The sequence below is a fragment of the Osmia lignaria genome, chromosome 4 (assembly GCF_051020975.1).
Source record: "Osmia lignaria lignaria isolate PbOS001 chromosome 4, iyOsmLign1, whole genome shotgun sequence".
In the NCBI taxonomy this organism is placed as follows: Eukaryota; Metazoa; Arthropoda; class Insecta; order Hymenoptera; family Megachilidae; genus Osmia; species Osmia lignaria.
This window is the reverse complement of record NC_135035.1, coordinates 5,886,597-5,908,890: the sequence shown is the minus strand read 5'-3', so window position 1 is coordinate 5,908,890 and position 22,294 is coordinate 5,886,597. Positions and strand designations below refer to the sequence as shown.

The window sequence follows — 22,294 nt, the reverse complement described above, 5'->3', positions numbered from 1 at the left end:
ACGCGAGACAACTGGCATCAAGAAATTGTACAACAGCTTCTTCGTGATGTTCTAAGGCTAACTGTTGCCCGAGGAAAGTCGGCCCTTTAACTGACGGTGGTCGAGTGATGCACCGTGCACTCCCGCGACACCTTCGTGGATCCTTCCTGAAGGAAACAAACGCGGAGAACGCACGAAACAAGCTGGTGAAGGTTTTGCTTCTTAGAGAAAGATAAGATAGGAAACAAAGGGACCGAGGAGCATCGTTAACCGCAGAATGCAGACTAGCGTTTAGGAAAGTTCAAAGAAAAGTCCTTCAAGTTTTTTCATCCTGGACGATCCATTAACTAGCTTGAACTTACCGGCTACCAAAGCCTTCTCCAGAGAATCTTTCAGCACTCGAACGACAAGGGAAAGAATTTGAATCAGGATCATAGGAATTCGGTATCAAAACGCTGGTGTAACAGAATAGATAAACTCTCGCGGTACGAGTGCTTTGAGATTCAGGATCGTTGAATGGAGCTCCAATTCATCATGGACGGTAGTGCAGACTCTTTGAACGGGACCATATGGTTTCCAAACACACCGTCGCCTCCGTACGTGCAACTGTCCCCTGTTCGTCAGAACAGATGCGACGCCATCGCTTCCCAACACGTAAGTATGACTATTTTCCACGAGGATAATTCTATCGGGTCGTTCCACAAGTAATGTCGTTTTCAAACCCAACTTCAACAATAGAGCTACTGGAGTTCGATGCATACCCACTTTTGAATTAAAACTAAAGGAGAAAATCGGATTTAATAAGTATCCCACACTTGTCCTTACAAGGATTAACCGCGTAATAGTACCATGGGACGATATTCCTTCCAAAGAACAAGTCAATCCCGCGAATCCTCTCCCGAAACTGACCGTAATCAAAAATTTTATAGGCGTCAATGGGATATCACAGTCTACAAAATTCTTTCTGGCAGGACAAATACGGTTCACCGAAGGATTCTCCCGAGGACGGTGTCCAGATACGTTCGAACAACGAGTCGCTTCAACATTTCAGCCCATCGTCCGACGATGCTGGTACAACCACTCCTAATTGCCAGCAACAAAGCAGCCTGAAACGTCGAGCCGGAGAACCGTTGCCGCAAATTACCGAACTCGAGAAGAAGCATGCTAGACGAGATGGTTAGTATATTCCTAAGACGATGAAACTGCAAGTTTTATCGGTTAATACCGTTCAACAATAGAGTAGGTTTAAGTTTACTGGATGATGTAGCATGGGTTTCGTTTTTTAGAGTAGTTTAGCTAATACGATTGAACCTTTTGGTGTTTAGACATTGAAGAATACGAAGAGACCAGGCACAGATGTTCCCTCTATTCCGTTTCTGTGATTTTTAAGAAGTACTCGCTTCTCTGTGTACCCATTGTCGCTATCGTTCTGCTCTCGGTGTAGATACGTCGAAAGGTCGTGTTCGAACGACCTCAGATACACAGTCGTAGGCGCAGACGTTTTCATTTTAATCGAGTATATCTTCCTAGGAAGAATAATCTCTATACGTTATTATCTGAGACCTGAAATTGATATGTAGTAGTTTTTGGTGATCAGGAATTTCACTTACCCTGTTCAAATTTCAAGACAGCTCCATTGATTTTTGAAAATAAATTCTCAAGTGCAAGAGCTGCTCAGTTATCATCGATTCACCAGCATCCTTGTTGGTCTTCCATCGATGAAAAATTCTAAATTTTGTCAAATATAAAGAACGCGTGCTCAGAGCGAATGGTTGCTTCGAAGAACAGTTCAAGACTGATCGGCAACAAACATTCTTCCCGACGTTCGACGCCTTTATGACCACGTGGTCGTAGAAACTGATAACTCTTAAGTACACGGTATCTCGCAGATTATGTCTATCCGAGGAGACAGAAAGAAGCCAATATTAACTCTCCAGCCGACGGAAATTACGCGAAAGGTGTACGGCTATCTTCGAGTTTTGTTTTGATAGTGTTTCTTCAGGTGTGTGCCTCGTGTTCGTTTAGTTTGTCAGAGATAGAGAATGAAGTGGTGCGAAGTGGACAGCTCTAGGCTGCCGTTGCTACAGAGTCGACGTTATTCACCAATTACGTCGAAGAATCGACGACGGAACGCGGTCATAGCTATTCAGGAAGCGAAGCCTAGGATGGGAACCATGCACCATCAGTTTTACATCAATTATGCTAATCCACAAGGTGGTACTATGTTGATTTTGAAAATAAGTTCTGAGTTTCTCCCAGAACCGAAGGCAGATGATAGGAGGTCCTCTCTGTACCCTTAATTAAAAGAAGTCTACATCCTCCACTCTACATTACTGGCTTGAAATTCTAATTCAGAGTCTTTTGTGTTTGCAGGATCTGTCGGAAGCAACAGTTCCGGCCAGGGTTGGTCCAACCAAGTGGAGGAACTGGCAGAACATCTTGCCGCCGATTTCGATGGATCTCTGTCAGCCCTCGCAGCATCAGATCTCGCGACAGCCGTTGCTTCTTACAACATGAGGTAAATATTTTCTTCAGATTTTCTTAAAAGCTGCCCAATAGTCAGGTGAATTAGAACCCAAAATGCCGACTCTGTAGACTCTTACTGAAAGCTTCTTCGAGTTTAACCGATAGTCGATCATGAAGAGCCTCTTGGGTCGCGAATTGCTTTAGTTGGAGTCGATAAAGTAGATTTCTTTGGAGACTAGAATCGAATCTCGATTAAAACCTAGCTGGTAGTGGGAAGAAACATGCCGAACGAGGAATCCGGTTGAAACCAGACACAGTTGTCGGTGTTTCGTTGCTCGAACGACACACACTGGGAAATCACGTTGCTCACAAACGTTTATAGACGCTTACCGAGTGTAGGCGCGTACAGACACACGTGCATTTCTGTCCCGGAACCAATTGTTACGACTTTAACTCTGAAACACCTAACATCCGGTGCGAAGAGTCGTCCAGAACATTTGTGTCAATACCTTGAACTCTACACGTTTGTGACAGTGTTCATTATACTTTTGTTTCGTTTATTGGACTCTGTTCTGCCAAATTGTCCGAAAAAAGAATCTTTTCAATTTCACAAGAAAAATTAGCTGTTATTTCAATAACGTGTTTTGAAACGAACGTTTATCAGCCATTTAAGCATACTTTTCATGTTCGATTCGTTTTTTATCGCTTCCGCCAAAGTCTTGACGATAAATCATAGATTATGGAATAACTGGAGCACTGTTGCTTAATCGAATAACATTAAGATCAAGGTTTAATGATGAAACGAAGCGAGTAATATTCGTTCATATCGAGGGAAAGTGGGATAAAAACGAATATTGCGAAGGTTCGACGCGAAAAAAGCGGGAAAGTTTGTTGGTGATCAGCTGATCGAGACACTCGACGCGTCTCTGCGTCTCGGAGAAACGCGGTTCTAGTTTTTCCATGATTTATGAATGAAAAATTGCCGAAAACCAATTCCTCGTGATACTGATCTGTGAGATCATAATCCTTGTAACTATTCGCGAGTACGGAACCAGTTATTCTCGGCGATTTGAGCCCGGTGCGGTGAATCACTTTCCACTTTCTCGTTCTTCCTATTTAAATGAGCGCTAAATCTTGGCGTCCACGTGACACCCGGAAACTTGGTGAAATTTGAACTAGTGTACCTAGCGTAACTTGTGATCGAAGACTGTCTATGGGGTTATCGTTATATTTTTATGAAGAGGAAGAATCAAGACTAATATTCGAGTATCAAAATCATGCATCAGTACTTGAAAAGTGGGTGAGTGATTAGCATGTTTAACCGTATGTCCATTTATGCTGACTAATGTAAAAAATATCGGAAAAAGATGATTTAATGCCATATTTTCGGCGATGTCTTATCGCGGTACTTTGCCTGTACGATATTAATTTCGTTGCATTCGAGAACCGGTACGTTCCGGTTTTAGTTGACCTTAGCGACTCAATTCTTATCATAGCGGTTCTCAAACTATTCTTACGTTCTTTGTATCAGTTATTGAGTTGAGACTGATATTGATTCTATTTTTTTAACACCCCAAAGAAAATAATGGATGTTGAATTTGAATTGATAATACTTTTTCATTATTAACAGAGATTAGGTATTGATAACAGATAGATACCTTCTCTGTATAAATTAAAAGTTGATGTATACGTATAATTAACTATTGTTCCCAATCGATCAATGTTGATCGATTCTCAGTCGGTTATATTACCGAGCTCTGTATAATCAGTACCTAATTGCCAATGAAGGAAACCGGAATTTATCGGTTAGTATCGGATCGAACATCCTTTGATCGGATGAACCCAAACCAAGATTGTCATTACGAACAGTAAACATAATTATTGTGATTGAAATTGCGTATCAAATCTCTTCGTCCCAAAAAAGTAATAAAATCTAGCAATACAGAACTGTAAGCATAGCGTTCATTTGTTTACAGCGAAGCCTTGCTCGCTTTGCCATCGTTAACGGTCTTCAAGCAAGAAGCACCATCGCCAGAAAACCAGCAAAATTCCAAGTAAGTCCTTTTTGCATAAGAACCACTTGCTTTTTATACGCCTTGGTTCTGTCGATTGTCAATTTTCGAGGACTCGTATACACTTCGTTCAAAACAAAAGGGGTTAACAATCTGCGTTATCGTACTAGTCACCGCAATTTTTTCTTTTTTTTTTTATTCACTGTCCCAGTAAATGTGTTAAGTCGTTCATGGTGGCATCAACAAAGAAAACAAACAAAAGCTAAGCGGAATTTGCCGTAAGACTCCCCCGCAGAGAGAAAGAGAGAGAGAGAATTAGCCACGATAAGGCATCCTATCGTTGTGTTTCTTCACGCAATTATCAGTCGAATGGCACGCAGGTCAGACCTTTACTATTGCAAGGTTCCTCCGCAGTTATCGTTCTCCGTTTTACCCTGTCAGCGGCGAACGCCAGTCGTTCGACGGATGAAACCGTGCGAAAAACGCGATTCCCTCAAAACGTGACGCGGTTTACGCTTCGACGCGATCCCACGGAAGTAATCAGTGTTACGTTTATCTCCGTGACGTTGCTACTCGAAAAACGACGAGGAACGAGGCGTGAAATCAACTATACTTAATCTCCGTCCATTAATTTGAAACTTTTTCTGCGCACTCCACTTTGGACCTGAAGGAAATTTGCATTTATGCGCGGTTGTAATTAAAATGGAAGCATTGCCAGCGGAGTGTTTTGCAAGTTGCGCGAGTTTTTGTAGAAATGATCGTTAATTAAGAATTCTAATCAGCGGCATTAGTCGCGAATCAAAGTACGATGAGAAGTGCTTCGGATTTGATTGTACCCTCTTCGGTGTTTTTTAATTTATAGTGAGTGAAGCGAATCCGTCTCGACGGTGTTAATCAACTGTTGATAAAATTACACGTTCAATGTCTGCTTCAGTTTAAACCACGTGTCGCAAAGAACGATCAATTCGACACCAGCGAACAACGGGAACAGCCCTGCAGAGGCTGACAGCAACAACAACGGTCAAACAACGACGAATCTTCATCAGTTGCTTTATTCCTCGAACGAAGAGTATCCCCCGACCTCGTCATCGGGAAATCATGTGTCTTCCTCGCAACAGGGAAACGAGCTCAACGAGGATTGTCGGTACGTCTGTCGATGATTTATCTCCTATGTGAGAAAGTGGAGTTTTTGATACTGTTAATGATGATATAATATTTGCCCATAGCTTTCAATACGTGCTCGCTGCCGCCACAAGCATCGCAACGAAAGTCAACGAGGAGACGCTCACCTACCTGAACCAGGGTCAGTCGTACGAGATTAAACTGAAAAAATTAGGAGACCTGTCCGCGTATCGCGGAAAAATTCTGAAGGTACCCTATCATTTGCATCCTGTCCATCGAAACGCGTCAGCAGGTTTTCCTGTGTTTGGGTATCGACATCTTACAAAACGTACTGATCTTCTCGCGAGGTCACTCTCAATTATCATTCAAATTTTCAAGCTTTGAAACTCCATTATCGCGTTAAACTAATCGTCAATTCAGCGTGAGCTCATTAGGTGCCGGACGTTCGAAAGATGTGTCACCCAAACGGTGCTACAACGTCTCTGAAGGGACACGCAACCTTTCTGTTTCAGTCGACGATCCGCATATGCTTCCACGAGAGGAGGCTTCAGTACACCGAACGGGAACAAATGCAAGCTTGGCAACGCGCAAGACCCGGTGAGAGATTGCTCGAGGTCGACGTTCCTCTCAGTTATGGGATGGTGGACGTGTGTCAACCGTCCCCGTCCAATAACAGCGTGGAATTTATGTGGGATCCCACCAAAGAAGTCGGCGTTTATATAAAGGTAGAGGCGACAGGAACCAAGATGGATTTTATCCACCCAATAAATAAAATGCTTGAATTATTCCTTAACCCTTCTAACTCAATCCTGTGAAAGTCTTATATTCGGACGTGTGGAAACAAAATGTCGGAAAAAGGTTAAAGCTTCAGTGGCCCGCCGCCAGAGGGCTAACCCCTTGTCTTAGCCTTCTTTATTGCACCCTACAATACCTTCCGGACGAAGAAAATAAGGCAAGGGGTTAAATAAAATGGCGTTTGCTCCTTTTTCTCTAGGTGAACTGTATAAGCACCGAATTTACGCCAAAAAAACACGGTGGGGAGAAAGGTGTACCGTTTCGAATCCAAGTGGAGACACGATTACCAGGTGGTCCTCGTCTGCATGCCGCTTCTTGCCAGGTGAAGGTATTCAAACTGAAGGGAGCTGATCGTAAGCATAAACAGGATCGAGACAAGATACTTCGACGACCGCCACACGAACAGGACAAATATCAGCCAAGTTACGATTGCACGGTCCTCTCCGACGTAAGTGACCTCTTGATATGTCCATTGTTGCAAGATACTGTGGGGTTCAACGATGATGAGGCGAAAACGAATGCTAATTCGATTTAAATGGAGTGAAGATTATATTTGTATAAATGGTTACAACCCGAACCGTCTAGACTATGGATAACCAAATTACGACGAAACGAGACTAAAATACGAACGACACACGATGACTGACCCATTTGTAAGGTCCTCGACCACCCCCGATTTTTCGACTTTGGGGGGGTTTATCAGAAAAGCCCTTTACACTCCATGACCTGGGAGAGGAAGCGCGTTGCAATTCTCGCTTCACCAGGCCTGTAGGCCCTCGACGCGTCATCATGACCCTATCGTAAATTATTTTAACCTAAACTAAATGTATACGTATAACTAAACTTAACACTATAGTGCGTCCAACGGAACGAGTCAATATATACAGGGAGATTCTCTCGGCGCGCAACACAATAGCCGCCCCGCATAATGGAACCCTGCTGTGTTTGCGGGCAAAAAGCCCAGGAGGTCAAGTCGCTGGACCCAAGACACACAGAGCAGTCTTGGGTCCGGCGACTTGACCTCCTGGGCTTTTTGCCCGTAAACACAGCAGGGTTCCATTGTGCGGGGCAGCTATTGTGTTGCGCGCCGAGAGAATCTCCCTGTATAAATAAGTCAAGTGTCGAGTTCAGGGCCAACTTTCGGCGGTCTTTTGCCGTGGGCCCTTGCTTAGAAAGGCAGGGGGGAACTTAACGTTTTTCAAATCCCGTATATAGGGTGCGCAAAAATGATTTATCATGATTTTGGAAGATAACTTTACACCTATTATTATTGTTCCAAACGAAGTAGCTTCTTATTGTTTAGAATGCAGGGATCGACCGTGAGCCGACCCTACTTCGTGCCCGGGAATTTGTATACATTTACTAACTCGTCTCGTTGGACGGACTATAGAAGATGTCCACTATCCTACAATACTAACTCGAAGATGCCTGATTTTGATTACAGATTCCTCTAGACTCCTTATCGCCGTCCAGTTTGATAACTCAAAACGGAGGCAGCCCTTATGCTTCCACGGAGGCAATGTAAGTATAGTTCTAATTTCAGTTTTGCATCTCGATGTGTTTACTGCAGCTCTTCGTGTTTTGTCTGCTAACTTTTGTAACCGTTTCGATAACATCACTGTTTGCTGATACCACAAATTTTTGTATCTCCTTCTTTCGCAAGCATGCTTGTAAATTGCATCGATTATGCAGTAATTGCCGGCTGTTTATAATATCGTAACAAACTTATCGTTGGGTTATCTCGGTACATGAAAAAGTGTTGGTAGTCGTATACAGACGTGGCAGGTAGTAAATTTTCCTTTGCTATGTAAATATAAACTGGCCCGTTCCGGATACTACAAGTTACCGCCGTCCAACCGAACAAATCGTCGCCCACCTTCTTTTGTAGACAAAAAACAATCAGTTGAACGCATTTCGAGTAACACGGTGGTCGTCTCTGGACATGTTTGGTGAACCATCGAAGTCGTCACCACCTTTGATCTCGATAGTCGAACCGGATAGATGGAGGACTAATTTTTCCTTTCAAAACATCCAGTTATTAATAGATATTGTTGTAAACAAAGAACAGAGAACGCGTCCTCCATGTTAACGCGCAAAAGGAATAAGCCTTGCTCTTCAAGGTCGCTCTTCCAGCCGTTAAGAGGTTAACGCGTTTGAGCGGGAAGAAAGGCGGAAAAATCCCGGCCCGATAGGACGAGTAGGAAGAAAATTCGAAAGGAAAAAAAAAGTAATTCTCTCACGTAGGATGCATCGCCACGAGAAGGAGAGCAAAATACAGAAATGCAACGCTGCGTTGCCGTGTCTCTTTCGAAACGACGATGGATCAAAGGCGTTTCTGGTGGGGGATCGTGGATGAATCGAAAGGTGGAGGAGGTAGAAGCATATTATATAGTTAGTGTATAGTTGGTGGTGTGGTGGAAAGCGTGGCGATGGTAATGGCAATGGACGATAGGAGGCTCGGGATAAAGTGGTGGAAATAGAGGAGGTGCCCAAGCTCGGGAGTCGAGAAACTGGCTCGAACTGGCACGAGCCGGCGTCTAGTACAGCCGACAACGACGCTTCGAGCGAAAGAGAGAGACAGTCTCGACGTCAAATAAATTCAGAACGCAGCACGATACACGCGTCACCGCGCAGCCGCTTGGTTGGTTCTCTCGTTTATATCCATCAGCCTTCTTTCCACGGAATCGTTCGACCTGCCGGGATACAGTACCGATCTCGGAAGCTGGGATTCGCATTTCGTGCTTCAGCTTCGTTTTCGTCTCTCCCACCTCGTCGACGCGTCGAATATTCCCCACAATCCGTCGTCGGTGAACAGTGAACGAAAAACGGTACCCAGTGAGAGTCGCAGACATGATCTACCGTTGAGGCCGCATGTTTTCTAAATAAAGCGGTGATCGGTGACCGTCTTTTCGTGTGATTCGCTACGACAGAACTGGTGAGATTCATTGGGTTATAACTCGACGGTTAATCGATACGACTTGAAGTGCGCTGCTGTCGGCCCAGAAAAAAGATCTCGCGAGATCCAGAAATTACTGCCGCGATCGCCGAGTGTGTCCCCCTCGACAACGTAAACGTGTTACGTCAGCCACGTTCAACATCCGAGGGAGTTGAATTTCACGTGCGCACTGGTCGCCCCGGCGGAGTTGTAGCGGTCCGGTAAACGTAAACGGAACGTCGTGCACGATGCACGGTAATGAGTGCTACGATTTCTACCGTGTGAAATAATCTGCGAACCGGAAAGGACTTTTAGTTACGGTCGCTTTCCGGCCGCGCGGGTCTACGTCCTTCGGCCAATCGAGCACCGGCAACGCCATCGGATTACAGCACCGACCGTGAACGTAAAAATAAATCCTTAGCTGATTCCGAAACTCTGCCACAGAGGCAGTGTCGATCGAGATACGAGGGAGTTATCGATCACGGCTTCCCTGCCACGCATGCGCGTCCACATCTCAGGCACTTAGAACGAGCCAATAAAAGAGACGCGTTTTAAACGAAACGTGCGTGTATATGTGATGTTGAGAGAATCACGAGCACGATAATTATCACGCATCAGAGTCTGCTCTCTGCGTATTCGTCCACCTTGCCGAGTAAATCGTAACCGCAACGACGAGCGAAAAACACTCGAGAAATCGGCGACAGTTTATCGAGCTAGGATCGAATCGAGAACGAAGCTGCTTCACACCGTTGGAATGCCCCGGTCCGGTGTAAAATTTCGATTTCTATCCGATCGTGCTCAATCGTCTCGCGTGTCGAACATCCTTAACCTGGAATCGTTACGCGTCGACGATCAGAGCGTGCTTGTGTATGAGATCCTGGCCAGCCAGGTGCTCCTGTCACGGCAGGATCACTTGCTCAGATGACGAGCAGCCTGGCCGCCGAAAAGCTGATGCCAGGGCGGTTCGATTCAGCCTTGAACTGAACGTATTCACCAAGAATTTACGGATACTTTTATTCTTCCTTTGTTTTCAAAGAGAAACAGCCTGTCCTCGGACGCTATTCTGGCCTCTAATTGTTCAGAAACAGGAAGAATTACGTCAAAAGATGCGTTCAAATCATTCACTAGCTGTTGTCTAATGAACGACTTGTCGTAAAAGATTACGAGACCAGACGAATGCAGATGGTTACCGATATGGTCCCTAGAAGAGCGAGATAACGTTAGATAAAAGACTCACAGAGTTCGAAGATATTGAGATAAGGAATTTTCGAAGAAAAACACAACTTTCCTTATCGTCACGAAGCGAGACTATTTTTTAAATTTAGCGCAACAGTGGCGCGCGAACCGACGAGACTAGAGATATCCGGTTCAGAGCAGACTCGTATTCCAATGACGATCTGAATCGCACCGATCGTATCCGATTCGTAAGGCTACTGCTTTGCCAATCGAAACTTTCGAACGATCAATCGTGGATCAGTCAGTCACGATTGAAATGTAAAACTGCCTATACTTTGAATATTTAGCACTTAAAAGACGCCTCAATTTAACATTTCTTTCTTTTGATCGTAATCGAGGTGACCAAGAAGAAAGGGTAGTAAAAATGTAGTCCCTGGTGGTTACACGTTGTTCGATATTGAACCAGTCTGGATTTATTTCGAAATTAGAGATCGGTTCTTAGAGAAATTTCTGGACAAGAGAAAATAGAATAGAGAAAAAGATTGAAGACGAGAAGTTTGGGAACGCAGATGGGATTTAAAAGACGCGTACTCGAGATGCCAAAGAGTTGTTCGAATTGGAGGTTGAAGAGCTGTTGGGCCATCAGATCGGCCGCGAAATTTCGTGGTAATGCCTCCTCCTCGGCTTACCTCCTGGAACACGAAGTAACTGTGAGCGGTGGGCCCCTGCAAGTTGAACTGGTGGCTAAGTTTGTTCATTCTATTTCGGAATTCAGAACGCGGAGAAGCAATCATCTCATGCGGGGTGGATTAGTCAGCCTCGCAATAAGGAAAGGCAGAAATAACAAAAGGATCGACGGAAGGGAAATCTCCAAACTGATATTTCACTTGAAGAGACATTCCATGTAAGAAATAGACGAGCGATGAAATGTTTTGCGTTCAGGAATAAGAGACAAAGGAAATTGTTCTAGTTTGCGTGTTTCTAGGTTTCATGCTCGCGCGCTTACATAACTCTACAATAAATTAGACGATTTTTAAGGTCAAGGATCAAGTAACGCATTATTTATTCTTTGCCACGTTTCGAACAGAATTGTTCATTCTGCATGATGATCCTCGTTCACCGACTGCTTCTGATGACTTAATATTCGTACAGCACTATAGGTTGCGGTGTCAATTATTATCGTGTTTGCTTTCATTGCATCTAATGATGTTAATTCACGTTACGCTTAGGTATCAGTCCTCTGTAACCTTTATTTCACAATGTATCCGGTTGATGAATGCAAAAGAAGCTTGTCTATTAACGGTGTAATAAAGCAACTAATGACATTGTACTAAAGGAAGGAAATCTTGTTATAGATCACCCCAAACTCGGTCTACCGTAAGTGGCAATACTTCGCCGGTAGCAGCACCGTTGGCACTTTCAGTTTCCAATTCCAGTATCGTACCAGTAGTTCCTGCTTCTGATGCTGTGAAGGAAAACATAGGAACAGCCCCAGCTCTGCCATCGCCCGCAGCTATTTTGCCAGATCAGTCCTGCATCGAAACCGAAGTTAGTTTGTCAGCAGATTAGTGTTAATCCGCTATTGTACTAACGATGTGACAGTACTCCAACATAGTCCTCTGCTGATTATTTAACCAAATATATGTACAATATCAATCATAGTGTCCGTTCGTCTAGTGAAAAAGCACTGACTTTGGAGTCTAAGTTTAACCGCAGCATATATCATAAATCTAATTATTTAATAAAAGCGTTAAAGTAATTAACATAATCATCTGATAAAAGCTTTCGAATATTCAATAATTTAGAATTTCAATAATTTATTTGAAATTACAAAATACACTAGGCGAACGGACACTATGATTGATATTGTACATATAGTCTTTCTGATCTAACAAGGAATAATCCCGAACCCGAAAATTCAAAACATTATGAAACTTTGTGAATATGTGGGGGATGTCCTCCTGATTAAAACGCAATTTTCGTTCGGTGCCTGTTTTCAGTCTAAAGGGGTGAAAATCGCCCTTAAAATTTTGGACGTTTTATGTGTTTTTTTTCTTCAAAACCGTTGGAAATATCGAAAAATTTCATAAGCAAAAGTTGTTCATAGCATTTTTTCATATTGAAATAAGTAATTTTTTTAAATCATTTTTGTTTATAAGTTCATATAATTATTTAAATAATTTCTTGCTTTAGTATGAAAAAATACTATACATTAGAACGAACAACCTTTGCTAACGAAATTTTTCGAGGTATTCAACGGTTTCGAAAAAAAAGAAAAAAACAGGTGAAATTTTAGGGGCGATTTCCACCCTCCTTGATAACGGGCAGCAAACGAAAATTACGTTTTAATCAGGACATTCCCTACATATTCACAAAATTTTCTAAGTTCCCACATCTAAAATAATCATCTACTAAGCATCTTCACTGATGGTCCATTGACACTCCTGAACAAAATGGCGCCCTCTACTTTTATTGTTCCACTCATCAGACACAATCAGTACCGAAGCTCAGCTGCAAATATTACTTTACAGTGCAAGTAATAAAAATAATATTTGTCTGATTACGTAGGGCGCATCGTGTCTGACTCACTTGTCGCCAGACGCCAGTGCAGCACAAACGACCACGTGGCTTCGCGCGAGTCGTTTCGGCGCTTTCGAATCGACGTTCTCAAGCTTCTCGGCTTCGGACATCCTGCGACTCTCCCGAGACGACTTGATCCAAATCTGCGGTCTAGCCGATGGGATTCGATTGTTCAACGCGTTACATTCGAAACCTCCAACCCCAAAGCTCACCCTGTATTTCTCGATGGAAGACAATGGTTCGCTTTGGAGAGTCGCCTATCTGGAAAGTCTGACCAGCAGCGCCTTGATGAACAAACTACTGAACGCTTTGAGCTTACCTCACGATCGACTGCATTCTGTACTCTTCCTTGGTCCCCAGGGTATTCACGTGTTGGTGACCGACGAACTGGTAGCGAATATGAAGGACGAGAGCATGTACTTCGTTGAAACCATCAAAGGTATGGCGAAACACTTTCGAAACTTCTGGAAGCCTTTTTATATCATTTTAACCTTGTGGACAATAATTTCTACTTTGTTGCAGATAACGCGACCGATCGCTACAAGCTACTCCTAAAGCCTTCGTCGCGTTCCTAAAAAGGTACATCCGCTGCTAAGTTAATTAGAAAATTGAGTAATTGCTTCCATAAGTACTAAATTGCCAAATATATCTGTGATTCGATAGCACGTTACTCCTTCAGCGTTACAACATATTGTTTTCAGAGCGGAGACATGAGATTATTATAGAGGTATAGCAACGACACGAGTGAGTTGTCTCATTATTTATTGCAATGTGATGGAAATTATGTAATGTTAGCCATTAATTATAAATATTGAATAAATAGAACAAGTATGCTTTTATGATCGAGATAACAAATGATTATGTATGGTACATTTGTGCACAATTTCTCGATAAGTTGCATTTTGTACAATTTTATACTTGCTATGATCGGAATGCGACAGTATTATCAAATGTTTGTCTTATAGAAAGACTTAGGTAAAGCGTATCGTTTCTTTGAGGAGCAAACTTTGCTAAAGCAAAGGAAAAAAGAAAGTAATATGAATGGAATACCAAAGGTTTCTGTTCTATGATAAATGAAAGGTACATTCATTAGGAAGAATATTAAGTGCCTTCTTTTTGGTTTCGTAAATAGCAAAATATTAGAAGTTATTTAATAAGTGCTTGACAATTAGGAATAATTATTTCGCCAAGGGAAGAAACATTTTATTCCATAGTACAAAACGAAAGAAAGATAAATGTTTCCTTGCACGTCTTCGAAGATCGTGAAAGATAGTATTATAATCTATTACCAAACTCTGAAGAATTTTAAGCTAGAAAAAGGTTCTCTCACGAAGAACCAGAATTGTTAATCTCAAAGTGTTAATAATAATTCCGTATAATACAGTTACTAAAACTGTTCTGTATTTTACGTAAAATGAAGCGTATGGTTACGTTTGAATTGATGTAACTTCAAAATGCTCAATACGACTTTGTTTTTCTTTAATCGTGTATAACAATTAAATCATTGTATGTGCGATGCTATACACAAAGGAGCTGTTTAGTCTTATTATTTTAATCTAGATTTAATGTAAAACCGACCACGAAAGTAAATATTGGTCGAATTGCATGCTCTTCGATTTATAAGTACTCCAATAGAGAGAAATTCCACGAGTGTCATGTATCGTCAGTAAACGGCACAATAAATATTCAATGATGCCAAAATGTATAACCAGTATGTTTACAAGGAACACAAGAAAATAAACAGAGTCTAGCGTTTTACTCGGAAATATATTATTTCATTTAACAAAAAAATAGAATAAGTCGTAATAAAATGTAAAGATGACGCTTTTTAACGCAATAACACGATCACGAATTTACGACAGTCTTCGTGGTTACTTTTTCTTCTTCATCTGTTTGATCTTCTTCTTCTCCTCCCGTTTGATTTGCCTCTCGGACAGACACTTGAATAATTTGTAAACGAAGAACACTGCAATCACATAAAAACACACTTATCAATTTCTTAACAATAAAATAGTAGAAGATTGTAAACGATAAGGAAAACGACGTTTCCTATCCGAGACCGAAGAGAACGTACCGAGAATAAGGATAACAAATAGCAGAGCGAAAAAGAAAATGGTGTACGAGTTAGAGTACAAAAGCCTCTCGAACAGGCTCGCCTTGTACATATTATTATGCAACGTTTGCTTGAACCTGCCGACCAGTTGGTTCAATAATTCATGTTTTTCTTGTTCGTCCAGCTGTTGATATCGTTGAAAGAGACCCGATAGCTTTTCTCTGCTATTCTCCGGTATAAGATTCAACAGTTTCTCTTGCACATTCTCCGATAATAAACCGTTGTCCATTAACGGCTGCCAAATATTCTCTGCCATAGTTCAGAGTTCAAAAAACAGAATTCACAGAACTTTCCCTCGTTCGCGAGAAACCACGTTAGAAGGCTAATTTCGTTAAGAGAGTCAAATTAAAATTGATCAGATGATCGTTCGCGGCCGCGGTTAAGTGGTCGATTAGATAACAGGTAGCGAGATAAACTGAACTGTGATTATACCCGATGTCCAAACAGCAATTTGCAATTTCGTTTGTTATGCAACGTTGCTGATCAAATAAAAAATATTTCCTGAGTCAGCGTGAATTGTTTGGAAAACGAGGCAAGGGCAAAAGGAAGTGGTGGGGCACAGCTGACCCAGAATTTTTGCTTTTATATAACTGGCTCAGACTGGATCACGAATCGAAGCTTCAACAACCGAGGATATTTACCAAAGATTAGAGCAACTAAAGCCAGCAAAGAAAGAAGGACCATGGTCTGCATTGTCATGTCATTTCCTGTGGGAGACATCCCAGCCCCAGCCCCAGCCACATCTTGTATATTTTTCAGTAATTCCTCCTTGAGCGTGGCTTTTTCTTCGTCCGATATACCAGCCAACGAATCAAGCATTTCAAGAAGTTGTTCTGGTGAAGGAAGTTCCCCCTCCAAGTTCGGAATCCCTTGGGAAGCTTCTTCCGGTGCCACGCCGGCTGCTTTGTCCGCGTTTGCGGAAGCAACGAGTTGAAGGCCACTCGCAAACATCATCCCCCACATCCTAATTGGAAATATCGTCCGTGTTATACAGGGTGAAGTTTAATAAAAACAACGCAAAATTTTACGGGTATGCCCCTAAGGCCATTCAGTAATGAGATGTGGATATTAAAATTTGGCACAAATTTTGAAACACCCTGTAAGTTATTAAACTGTGGTCACTCCAAGTTTATACACTTCTCAATGATTAGATAGCGATATTGTTGCACCCAAGAACCCTCATTGATAATAAGATAACATGAACCACCATATGTTTCTTCGTTGGAATAACAATAGAATAACGCCTTAGAATAAAGTAACCAACTAACGCGCCTGAAAACTCGCACCAAAGTGAGAAGTAATATTTTTTTGTCTCAACCTCAACCAAGTTTAACGCTTGCACACAATTAAAGATCGTTAGCGATTTACTCACACTGCTCGGATAACACCTCGGTGATGTACTTGGAACACCTGAAATTTTGGTTTCAACTAAAAACTATAGCGATCCTAAAACACTTTCGACCAGGGAAATTGATCATGCGTCTAAACTGATGATCTCACAAAACGATCGAAATCCACGAGAGTGTGTATAGACTGAAAACCAGATGATCGTTTACTGAAAAAAAGCACTCGTGTTTGGCGGGAAGATAAGCGACGAGCAGACACGTGGATGACGATTGGTTGATTCGAACGGTGTTGGTCATGCGTACGTCTCAGGCCAACGTGGCTACTTCCAACGTGTTAACTCTCGAGCCACGAATTCCGAGTTAACCTCGGTAGAACGATCTGACCCTTCCAACGTGTAGATTAAAACGCGTTAAGCAGGCGCATTACGCCTTGTACGTTCACGTCATTACACGTTATCGTGCAGTGTAGCTGAACTATATCGAAGATTAATTACCCCCGCTGCAATTATTTTTATCTTCGAGCATATGCATGGAAAATCGAATTATTTTCGCTTCAAACTGATGATATTTCATTCGGTTCAATGCTATTACAGCATTGAACATAAAAAACATTGAATATTTTTGAATGTTTTAATTAATGGATTTGGGTATTCTTCGTGCTGCAGCTCATCAATCTATAATTTAAATCACGTGCAACAACTCCAGGTGTTTGACCTATGGAACTAGGTTGAAACCTGTTGCCTCTGGCAAGTACCTGTCTGCGGTCGAGCAACGCCGGTTGACAACTTAAAGGGAGTTTAGATAGTGACATAGCAAATAAAGTGGTTAAAACATAGAAGAGAAAGCAGCAATATTTTCGAACTCGGATAGGAAACCATATGTTCTAGAAAAACTGTTATTGGTATACAGGACAGTGTCAGATGCCGCGCTTTTCAGAAATGTATCCTTACCGGCGAGACCAACCACACAAACCGCTGGAATTACGAAGATGATATTGCTGAAGCCAGGTTCGATGGGACCCTCGAAGGCACCGTTAAGATCTGCCATTTCGATACACAGGAAATTGTTCACAAAATTCGTGGACCGTAATGTCCAGTACTTATCCTACTAGAACAGCTGTCACGTTAACGCCATCTAGATATAATATCTGTCCAGCGACTACAGATACAAAAAGACTGGACATGCCTTTGTCCGTGAGAGGTCATGATTTTGGGGATCCTTGACACCCCCAGGTAGGGTTAGGTCTGCAGGTATGTACAGAGCACAGACGGTATGATAGTCGTGCCAGTTTTATCTGTCCTTCTTTTGGTGAACACCTTGCAGGGGAAGGCATGTAGATCTGTAATCACTGATAAATGAAAAAACAGAATTTTGAGCCCCTTTGATTCTACTTTGTAGAAATCATAAAATGAGCACAAGATCGAAGAATTATTAAAAATAATTGTTTCACAAATTTGTATTAAAATACAATAATTACTTTTCTATATGGTATATTAAAAGATAAATAATTATAAAAGTTATGGAAATAATAAATTTCAATAGATATAGTAGTAATTTAGTTAATAAATTATTAAAAAATCAAAAACTGCAATTAAATAGATTGTATAATAATAATAATAATAATAAACAAAATTATGTAAAATATCTACGCGTAAAAGTTATACAAATAATAAATTTCAGTTAAGAAATAATAATTTAATTGATAAATAATTGTAAAATTAAAAATTATAGTAAAATAATCACAGACTGAAGTCGATGGTAGCGAGGAAGGAGGTGATGCAGAACGTCATGCTTCTGGCACTGCTGTTGTCTATTGTCAACTGTTCGACCTCGAGCAAAAACTTATTGTTAGTCTTATCGCGACCATCCAGGGGTGTAAATTTACCTGTCAAAAGCTTCATACTCACTTGAGCCTTTTTGCACGCACGAACGATTTACGTGCGCGAATTCTCTGGTCAGTACGAAGCGTTTATGCGTGTGCGCTGGCTATAAACACATGCGAACGCGATCGGCGGTTGGCGGAAATATCGCATGCGCACATAAATGCTGAAATCAGTACGCGGCTAAACATATGCAGGTACGAGTCCACGTTCGTATTATTAAAGTAGGTGTTCATCTATGGATTACTTAAAATGATAGTGCATGTGCATAGTGTTTTTATTACGTGTTTGAACACACCTATGAGGATTTTTTAACGCGTCTTATGTTGTGGTTTCCCATGTGTCTATATTATGTGATTGAGCATGAGTATACGAATATATTAGTGTATTTTATGGAGTGATCATTTATGTGTTTTGGTATACTTTTGCAAATGCTTTATGATGTGGTTCCCTAAATGTTTTGACATTTATTTAAGGATTTATTAATGTGTTTTATAGTGTGGTTCCCTATGTTTTTAAACATAATTTTACAAATGTTTTATGTTGTAGTTACCTATGTGGTTTGACATAGTTTTGCAAATGTTTTATGATGTAGTTACCTATGTAGTTTGACATAGTTTTACTAATGTTTTATGGTATAGTTAGTTATATGTTTTCGCAAATGCTTGCAAATATAATACTCTATTTTATGGTGCGGTTATTATCGTGTTATTTTGCACGCGCTTTTTTTAATTTGCTCCTTTAATAAATTATAATTAAAATAACTATGAAATAATTTTTAACAAAAAATACAAGCGACTTCAAAATGCGCTAAAAGGTGTAAAATAACTTATGTATACTTCATTTCTACAACAAAATGCATTAGAAAGTATGAAATAATTTCTATTTCATTTATACAAATACCCAACAGTTATTAATCAAATCTATTTACTCGTTAAATAGTATACTAAATACATTTATTAAAAATTATTAAAAATTATTTTATTTTATACCTTTTAGTGCAACTCGAAGTCGGTTGTACTTTTTGTAAAAATTATTTTATTTCATACTTTTTAGTGGAACAAGCAGAATTGGTAGGATATCGTAAGGTGGTTTTTACGTTCTTATTGCTTAGATAATAACTATCGGATAATTAAATAAAAGAGAACAATCTAAATATTAGTTTTTTTATTTATTCGTTTATTTTAAATTAAAATGAAAATTTAAATATCGGCCGCCCCTGCCGCCTCTGCCGCCTCTCTTTCCGCCGCGCCGCCATAGCTCGCGGTGGAGGCGCCGCTGCCACCCTGCAGCCGTTCCTCTTTCTGTAATGTAAAATTTGAACAGTTACTTAGGTCGTGCATTTTAGAATTAATTTTGTATTATTTATGACGCAAATGGATTAATTATTTGTTTGATAGGATCTGTGATACCTACTGCGCTTTGGCTTCTCATTCTTATCAGCCTCCTCCTGCTGCTGTTGTTGTGGTTCCTGTTGTTGCGGTTGCTGTTGTTGCTGTTTTTGCTGCTCTTGTTGTTGCAGCTGCTGTTGCAACTGCTGTAACTGCTGCAACCGCTGCTGCAGCTGCTGCTGCAATTGCAGCAGCACTTTCTTTATTTCCTGTTCTGAAAGAAAAAAGAGAAATATACATATATGTTACATGCATCGTTTTGAATCATGCAGTATATTCATTTTCCATTGAATTTGGAATTATACTTACGATTGTTCGTTGATTCTTTGTCCATCTTTTTCTGAAAAAAAAAGGTTTTATTAATTAATAAAAACTAAACCGTTCGCATTTGTGGATTAAGTTCTGAAAACCACTCACCCCCTATTTTTTTGAAACTCAGTATTCTTACGTTTATTATACGCTGATTACGAATATCGTCATGTTTCGTCTCGGTCTAATTTTGTCGAAACGATCCGATTGAGAAAAAGGATCAACTGGCTCGCGGGACTGGGAACAATTCGGGAAAAGATTTTTCTCGGTCTCGTGATAAACTTGAAACTTTATTGCTCCTCTCGCGGTCTTCGTCGTACAAGCCTGAGCTCACGGATTACAATGAATGTTTCGTCGACAACTTGACTCTCACACTATTCGCGTGATTGCGAAGCAAGCGTTGGAATTTATCATTTCTCAGGTCGAAGTATGAAAAACAGACCTGCGGGACGCGGGGCCGATCGCATAAAGACAATGCTATCGAACTTTGTTGACGAGCTACTAACGGTTACATCGAAGCTTCGAATATATGATATTGAACAAATATCATACTGAAATTTGGCGACTACTTGATTTTCATGGGAAAATAAAAATTATAGTTTTTTACGTTTATCTCAGTGAATACAATTGCTTCTCACAAGCGGAAGTGGTACTGCCACAAAATAGCAAATCCTAATATCCGGAAGTAATTGAATAAACGGATCTACATGTAATTTCTGGACACGTCGCCGCCACAAGAATTTGCAAGTAATAATGTTGTTTAAAGAATTAGCAAATAATAATGTTGTTTAAAGAATTTGTTATTATTTCGCGAAAGCGCTGCCGGCCGCCTTACAATGGCCAAATAGTCGCCAATTTTTCACTATGATATTCGTAATCGGCGTATAAAAAAAGCGTAAGAATACTGTGGTTTAAAAAAAAATCGAGGGTGAGTAGTTTTCAGAACTACACCCAAACAAACCACCAATCATCAAGGATTAAATTAATATACAGGGTGTCCCGTATCTAGTGGTACAAGCGAGTAGGGGGTGATTTTACGTGAAAAATTGAATCGAAAATGTGGAATAAAATTTTTTCATATGACGCTTTGTTTTCGAAAAAAATAAGTTTGAAAATTTGTCGAGTACGCGTGCACTTGGATCAGCTTCAGCTCGACGGATTTCATTGTAGATCACCTCCATTCTTGTTCATAAATATTATCAGTAGATCGATGGACAGATTTCTCGTCTAATTTATGAACTGTTGGAAGTGACGTCCACGTTGTTGTAAACATGACTGTGTTCTCCTTATTAAATTGTATCGAACGTTTTCTAATGTGTCGTTGTGCAATTTTAATTGTTCAAACGCTATAATAATTTTTTGTTTTAATTGTTCAACGCTCGTCATGTCCGTCGAACTGAAGCTAAATCAAGTACACGCGTACTCGTTAAATTTTCAAACTTATTTTTTTCGAAAATAAAGCGTCATATGAAATAATTTTATTCTACATTTTCGATTCCATTTTTCACGTAGAATCACCCCCTACTCGCTCGTGCCACCAGTTACGGGACACCCTGTATATATAACATATATTAAAATGAAATATTGCTTGTTATGTGGTACTTACCGTTCGACAGCAGCTCGCTTCGATTCAAACTGAAGAAATATCTGTGACTTCTAAAGGAAGAGAATAAGAGAATTGGTGGGGCACATTCCATGATCGCACGCATTGTTTCTCTATTGCGTCGTATGGATCCACGAATATCGTGTAGTTCCTACATTGTTTGAAGTTTACCGACTGCTTCGAACGTAGAAAAGGACAGCGAATGAAAAAGAGGACGGAGCGAAAACAAAGCACTCTATGTCTCTAAAACAATACTAATGCAACGATGAAACTTTTCTATTTCTAATTTTTTTGCTGTGAAACTTTTATCAACAGATTTGTGATATTTTTCTGATTAAAATAAGACCAAACACGACGTAAATCGGACTAGTTTTGTTATTAATCAATTTAAATTGATCCAGTCAATCATTAATAGCCAATTAAAGTAAAATTACACCGATTTATGTCGTGTTTGGACTTATTTTAATCGGAAGAACCTCAGCAATCCATTGGTACTATCTTTTCCAAAGTACGACAAAAATTCCTCCAAATGTAATGTTCTTTACTGGATGCTGATTTGTTTTATTCGCGGCATCCCTTTGTAATCC

General features: G+C 40.7%; 3 protein-coding genes and 1 long non-coding RNA gene across 13 annotated transcripts in view; 1 reads left to right on the top strand and 3 right to left on the bottom strand.

Annotated features, from left to right (window-relative positions):
* LOC117603346 (uncharacterized) overlaps positions 1-1,781 on the bottom strand; it is a 102,640-nt gene extending 100,859 nt beyond the window's left edge. The window contains exon 1 of the long non-coding RNA XR_004581207.2: positions 1,590-1,781. This is a non-coding gene — a long non-coding RNA (uncharacterized LOC117603346). The remainder of the gene's footprint in view (positions 1-1,589) is intronic.
* Positions 56-13,904, top strand: gem (transcription factor CP2 like gemini). 5 transcript variants are annotated; one of them, XM_034322363.2, is made up of 12 exons: positions 56-633; positions 951-1,155; positions 2,353-2,497; positions 4,422-4,499; positions 5,392-5,601; positions 5,684-5,828; positions 6,068-6,304; positions 6,574-6,822; positions 7,819-7,895; positions 11,841-12,033; positions 13,054-13,504; positions 13,588-13,904. In XM_034322363.2, exons 1-12 carry the CDS (start codon positions 496-498, stop codon positions 13,638-13,640), a joined length of 2,181 nt encoding a protein of 726 aa, XP_034178254.2. In that variant the 5' UTR covers positions 56-495; the 3' UTR covers positions 13,641-13,904. The 5 variants fall into 5 exon arrangements, with proteins under 5 accessions (XP_034178254.2, XP_034178253.2, XP_034178252.2 ...); XM_034322362.2 differs by having other exon boundaries at positions 909-1,155; positions 6,092-6,304; XM_034322361.2 differs by having other exon boundaries at positions 909-1,155.
* Positions 13,905-14,811: 907 nt separating this feature from the next.
* LOC117603343 (uncharacterized) lies at positions 14,812-17,676 on the bottom strand. 3 transcript variants are annotated; one of them, XM_034322377.2, is made up of 3 exons: positions 16,551-16,930; positions 15,820-16,142; positions 14,812-15,031 (listed from the first exon to the last, which is right to left on the bottom strand). In XM_034322377.2, the coding sequence occupies exons 2-3, from the start codon at positions 16,139-16,141 to the stop codon at positions 14,937-14,939; spliced, it is 417 nt and encodes a 138-aa protein (XP_034178268.1). In that variant the 5' UTR covers position 16,142; positions 16,551-16,930; the 3' UTR covers positions 14,812-14,936. The 3 variants fall into 3 exon arrangements, with proteins under 3 accessions (XP_034178268.1, XP_034178270.1, XP_034178269.1); XM_034322379.2 differs by lacking the exons at positions 15,820-16,142; positions 16,551-16,930 and adding an exon at positions 17,475-17,676; XM_034322378.2 differs by lacking the exons at positions 15,820-16,142; positions 16,551-16,930 and adding an exon at positions 15,140-15,793.
* A 1,870-nt stretch (positions 17,677-19,546) lies between these two features.
* LOC117603344 (uncharacterized) lies at positions 19,547-21,852 on the bottom strand. Of its 4 annotated transcripts, none has more exons than XM_034322383.2 (4): positions 21,711-21,852; positions 20,105-20,135; positions 19,821-20,009; positions 19,547-19,708 (listed from the first exon to the last, which is right to left on the bottom strand). In XM_034322383.2, exons 2-4 carry the CDS (start codon positions 20,127-20,129, stop codon positions 19,584-19,586), a joined length of 339 nt encoding a protein of 112 aa, XP_034178274.2. In that variant the 5' UTR covers positions 20,130-20,135; positions 21,711-21,852; the 3' UTR covers positions 19,547-19,583. The 4 variants fall into 4 exon arrangements, with proteins under 4 accessions (XP_034178274.2, XP_034178273.2, XP_034178272.2 ...); XM_034322382.2 differs by lacking the exon at positions 21,711-21,852 and adding an exon at positions 20,244-21,435; XM_034322381.2 differs by lacking the exon at positions 21,711-21,852 and adding an exon at positions 20,213-21,427.
* Positions 21,853-22,294: the final 442 nt, after the last annotated feature.